This window comes from Lentinus tigrinus (assembly GCF_003813185.1).
Source record: "Lentinus tigrinus ALCF2SS1-7 unplaced genomic scaffold L226scaffold_51, whole genome shotgun sequence".
Lineage (NCBI taxonomy): Eukaryota > Fungi > Basidiomycota > Agaricomycetes > Polyporales > Polyporaceae > Lentinus > Lentinus tigrinus.
The window spans coordinates 188,309-193,933 of record NW_027137960.1 but is presented as its reverse complement, the minus strand read 5'-3'; the positions used below and the strand labels follow the sequence as shown (position 1 = coordinate 193,933).

General features: G+C 58.2%; 2 protein-coding genes across 2 annotated transcripts; one reads left to right on the top strand and one right to left on the bottom strand.

Annotated features, from left to right (window-relative positions):
- Window positions 1-748: 748 nt before the first annotated feature.
- Window positions 749-4,075, top strand: L226DRAFT_575909 (uncharacterized protein; the record flags this gene model as incomplete). Its single annotated transcript, XM_067685271.1, has 5 exons — window positions 749-1,175; window positions 1,227-1,235; window positions 1,285-1,898; window positions 1,963-2,710; window positions 2,766-4,075. The coding sequence occupies 5 exons, from the start codon at window positions 749-751 to the stop codon at window positions 4,073-4,075; spliced, it is 3,108 nt and encodes a 1,035-aa protein (XP_067529709.1).
- Window positions 4,076-4,177: 102 nt separating this feature from the next.
- Window positions 4,178-5,600, bottom strand: L226DRAFT_575908 (uncharacterized protein; the record flags this gene model as incomplete). The annotated part of the gene is made up of 2 exons (XM_067685270.1): window positions 4,178-5,173; window positions 5,232-5,600. 2 exons carry the CDS (start codon window positions 5,598-5,600, stop codon window positions 4,178-4,180), a joined length of 1,365 nt encoding a protein of 454 aa, XP_067529708.1.
- Between the last annotated feature and the right edge of the window lie 25 nt (window positions 5,601-5,625).

Genomic DNA, 5,625 nt, shown 5'->3' with positions numbered 1-5,625 from the left:
GAACGGGTGTGTGTGGCGCTTCCATCGGCTCCCTACGTCGGGGAGAATCGTCGCCGAGAATCATTGCGGGGGTGGCAGAGTTCCCATAGGTCTTCAGCAGAGACTGGGTCATAGCATCTGTGAGCAAGGGGAATGCGAAATGAGGTGGCGACGGCGTGCCGGAGGGCGACTAATAATGACGTGTTAGCAGTTGGAGTACCAGTAGCCATGTCTTGCGTACCACATCGGGTTCTGCCAACCCGTCAGCTGTAGCGGATTCCTGACTAGACTGGGTAATCGTGAGTCGCCGTGGCAAGCGATATTGGACAGCATTGTCCCGGACTTTCTTTGCCGCTGGCGACTTCATGCTACCTACTGGGGTTCCTAGAGAAATTGCGAGTCTCAGTTATGTACCGAATGACTATTATAGGGTAGCGAGCCACGTCTACACACCTGATTGAACATTGCTTGAGGACCGGTCCCGCCGGCGTTTGAGAGTTCCATGGGTATAGTTGGCTGTCAGGAGGGGCTGCCGTTAACGCAGCTACAGACGTTACGGAGGATTACTACTTACTATCCATCGTCCTGTGCTCCACCTCTCGCTGCGGCTGTCGTTTGTTGAGAATAAGAAGCAAGTGACATCAAGCGCGGGAGCACAACAACAACGCACACGGTCATGTGATCTCGTCCCTGAAAGGCAAGTGGTTATTGATAAGCTTTGCTTCCTAACACCCCATCCTTAATCTGCTACTCTCATTTCGCTACCTTCATGGCTCCGCCGCTTCCGAATCCTACACCCGAACAGGTCGCCGAGGTGCAGGAGGTCTGCAATCAGCTCCATTGGGCTTACTATGCCAGGCCTGCAATTGGTTCCCGGGAGCGCGCCTGGTGGGAGTTTGTGTACCGACTGAAGATGTACCGATTATCGCGCCTTGTGCAGGTCGCCAAGTACACCCAGCTCCCTCCTCTCGCCATTGCATGTATATACCAAACTAACCGAGTTGCCGTCGCACTCCATCAAGATCCTCAGGCTAAGATCGGCGTAAACTTTGAAGACATACACCCCGCCGACTGCACAGAGCCGAACCTTCAGCCGGGTAATCAGCTACGTCCGCTACCCTACAAACCGGCCACGAACGGTCAGATCTCCATCCTGCCGTTCCAGAATAGGTACCGGGATTGGTGGCAGGAGGAAGGTAAGTTGGTACAGAGCTGCTTGCGATTAAATGTCGCTAACGTTTTGTTAGCTATGCAAGGTACATCTACAGCCGCTGAAAGATGACACTGCAGCTTACGATGGTATAGCTATGACTGCAAATAAACCTGCAACCACCGTAGATTTGTCGGCTGGGGCTTCCCAGTCCACCAACGCGACGCCCGCTGCCGGCCACGATGCCGCGGTTTTCCACCCACAGCACGGGCTACCGTCCGGTCACGCTGGCCCGCACAGCGCAGCTGCGCCTGCCTCCGGCAGGGACCCAGGGAGCGCGTCCGCGCCGCGTCCCCAGAGCAGGGCTCCAACAAACGTCGCCGCCTCAGCTAAGGGAAAGGAGCGTGCCGACGTCCCGATGGATACCGTTCAAAAAGCTCAGTCGGACTCCGGCAAGCAGTCTACAGTTGGCAAGGAGCGCGGCTGTTCGGCGGCGCCCGGGGCCGGCGTACGAATGCGGTCGGCAACGCGGGATACTCCTGCGGAGTCGCCTACCTCGGTGCCGCTGCCCGGCACACGCAAGGCATCGTCGAGGCGGCGTTCCGTTACACCGGCGAACTCCAGGAAGAAGGCCCGCGTCGACGACGACACAGCCGGTGAGGCTCCTAGCGGGGATGAGGGCGACGAGGATGGCACAGTCCCCAACAAGCATGTCCCCCCAGAACCGCTCTTCCCTGCCGAGGATATACCGCTACAATGGAGGCCCTACGTATGTATACGTCCACGATCCAGGCTCTCCACAGCAACGCTAACATCCGGTCGTTCTTATATAGCCAGAGCCGTGCGATCGGTGCAAGAATCGGCCATGTTACTACCTGCCGCTTTTCGGTGCCGTGTGCCATAAATGCAAGACTGACAAGCAGGGGTGCAGTCACAGCATGGTTCCGCAAAAGACCCCGCAGGCCGTCAGTGGATATCTCGCCTGGCGTTACTGCAAGCAGCTATCCGATCCCGTCCGCTACGGAACACCCATCTTCGTCCCTCCTCGCTTTGCGACATTCAGCAAAGATACTATTCCCACCTGGTTTCTAGAGCAGGTTGCCCGACGTGGCAGCAAGCCTCCACCTGTCGACCACGGGACAACCTCTGGCCAGAAGAATACCGCACCTCGACGGACTAAGATCCCTCAGCGTCGCCGAAGCCCAGACCGTTCAGAGTCCCCAGGTCCGGGACGCTCGTCCAGGACCAGTCGGGCCCACTCTCCCTCAGTTCCCAGAGGCACGGATGGACGTACAGAAGTTCCGGCAATGGACGACGACGAGATAGTGCAAATACCCATATTCGACCTTACCCTTGACGACGACGTGCCTATGGACGTCGACGGTGAACGGCGGCATGCTGCCGTGAGTATACCTGCCCGTCTTCCAGCCGACGGCGACGATCGTTCGGAAGCCTCGTCCAGCCGCCCAATGGTCGACGAGGCCCCCGCCACCGTACTGACAGAGAACCGTGACAAGGTACCGGCGGCGAAGAGTTGGTGGAGGGCTAAGGAGGCTCAGTTAATGCCCGCGCAGGTTGTTGGTGCGTACTCATACGCCTCTACAGAGGGAATTCGACACTGACCGCACTGGCGCAGGATCGTGGCGAGAGCTCCCACTCGCACCGCGACCCACTGTCGATCCCTTCATGCTACAGGGACCGATCACCGAGCTTGCGCGCTTTCGGCCCACTGACCTCGCCCACTTCGTGAACATTCGAACTGCCGCCTCCCTGCCATCAGCCTCCCTTTCCACAGCCACAGACATAGGCACCGCGCCCAGAGATATACGGCCGCAAACTCCTCCAGCGCAGGTCTTCCATATTGGGACCGCCACTCGCAGGCTGCTCGAAGGAACTATCTCGAACACGGTTCGTACTACCGGAACCAGCCGTGCATTTAATGATGCCGTCCAGACCCTTCATAGTCTTCGGGACCGCCTGAACACGCGTCGCGAAGCGTACCGCACTGGCGTCGCTTTTCCGGACACCTCGCCGATCGTCCTGGAAGAGATCGTTAACCAGACACTGGCTTTGGTAGACGATTGCAGTACCATTGCCGATTCGTTGGAGGCGGTAGCTGGGCTTTGCCTAGGGCTACACTATACGCTTGAGGCAGCAATTCCCACCACGCCGGCGCTGGGTATCAGTGCTCTCGCGGAGATGATAGAGACAGTCGATCGCCTTCGCGGAATCTTTGGGCAGGCTCAGGAGAAAATGCAGAAGCTTGAGGACGCTCAGGAGCCTCTGTGGAAGGAGGTCAAGCGAGTGTCTGAGCTCGCTGATTCCGCGCGTGAGCAGTGCCTCGCAGTGCCAGACATTTGTAGCCGCGCGGTCGAGCCTATGCTCCTCGGGCTGCATGGGGCAATCACGACGTCGGTTACCGCCGCTGTGAATTCCCTTACCGACCCGCTACATCGCATCCTCGCAGCCCTCCAGGACACCATGCCGATTCCTCCTGCCGACCTCGAAGCTCTGCGCTTGGGTATCGCCGCAGGCATACAGGCTGTAGTCGGCGATGGTACCCCCGCCGGTATTCTCGCAGAGCTTTCGAACTCGATCAATGCGATATCTATCCAGCTGAAGCAGATCGAGGACGAATCCGCCGCCAGACGAGTAGCGGCAGACGCAGCCGACACAAAGGACCGGCAGCATACTGACATAGGAACACCTCTGCTGATACAGTCCCCCGAGAACGCGGCTACCCTCGCTGCAATAACGGATCGTATTGACAAGCTGGAAGCGCGTGATGCAGCTCGCAGACCTATCGCCGAGGAGCTTGAAGAGTACCTGGCAAGTTTGGGTCTCAGCACCACTATATTGGAGCATCTTGGTACGCTCGTCGGCGCCCGGGCAGATGAGAGGGAGGGTGAGATAAATGAGGACGGTACAGCCATGGATCTAGAATAGTTAACGGTTGCTCGCATGCGTGTATTTTGCTGTAAGAGAATACATCGATACTACTCCAGTACTAGGTTGCCGATACAGATGCGAACATCAATATGGGACTTGCTAACCCTTCTTAGCCTTCCCCCCTTTCACCCGGGCCCGCTTCTTTGGAGGGCTCTTCGTCTGAGATGCCAACAACTCCTGCTTTGCCTTCGCTGTACTCCGTGTGCGCCGAGGACTGGGCGGCGGTGCTGCGGTGATGTTCTCCTTTGCCGCAGTGCTGTGCCGCTGCTTTCGGCTGGGACCTGCTTTCATAAGGGCGTGTGAGCTCGGCTTTGCGCTTACAGGCTCGCCGTCGGTCTCTGCCAGTACTGCCTCAATTGCGCGTGCGTCGAGGGAGTCGTCATCCCACTGTTGGGGAGCAGGGAGACTCTGCAGAGATGGCGAAGGTAGCTCCGGGGTTGGCGTCAGCGGCGAATCAGGAGCGGAGCTTGGGAGCTCCCCGACTAGTGTCGGTACATCGTTGGAGAGACTGGCGAACATTGAGGCGTCGAAGGTCATATCGGGTGGCCATGATGAGAAGACGTCCTCGCCAGGTACATCGCAGGATGTAAGTGCCGCATTGTAACTGGGGTACGATGGGGACGATGCACTAGAAGAGCCACCCGAGACTTTCGACGGACCAGCCTCAGGCGCATGCGTGACGTGAGACAATTCCGTCGTGGTAAAGGATAACGTCTGTGCGACGGTGGAGGTACCTGTGGGACGTGGCCGTGGTGGACGCAGGGCCTGTGTGCACAGGTCAAGCAGGAGGGCACAATCACTATGTTGCAGGATGCTGCCTGCGAGGTACGATGGAACGGAGGACGATGATGTGAGATAATCCCCGGGGTCATCCTGAACGACTTCGAAATCACGCAGCAACATCCCGATCGTGAGGCAGAAATGCTGTATGTCGGCTGCGGGGCGGGACAGGCTGATACCGTTGCTCAGCCAACCGACGAGACCACTCAAGGCCGCGGAATCGTGATGGTATTCGGCAGGAAGGTGCGGGGATGGCCAGTTCCAATGTGCCCAGGGTGCAGAAGATGTTGGATCGACGACTTCTATTTGCTGCAACTTTGGATGCAAGGTCCCGGTCAGTATGGTATAGCGCACCACAGGGTCTTCTACTGACCTTTGTGTGTCCACGATCCAGCATTAAGTGATAGGCCTTGTACGCACTGAGAGTTCGCAGGTATTGCAACCGATCGCTCGGTTCACTCCCTGCGCCACTCGGTGAAATAAGCACCCGAGGTCCTCGGAGAGTCGAGGCTGGGCGGGAGGGAGGGGCGCGATCGACGCCTTTGCCTTTGCCGGTTGGGAGTGGGTTGAAGACAGGATCAACCGAGTAAGACTCCGCAGGGCCTCCGTCCGAGGAGCTAGAGTCAGGCTCGGACAATTGAGCATCGTCTAGGCCGAAGTCGCCATGTTCATCCTCCCCGTACGCATCCTCCCCATCGGTGTACTCTGCCTCGTTTGACTCGTCGTCGCATCTTGTGGACATCTTAGTTGTGGAACGCGCACCCTTC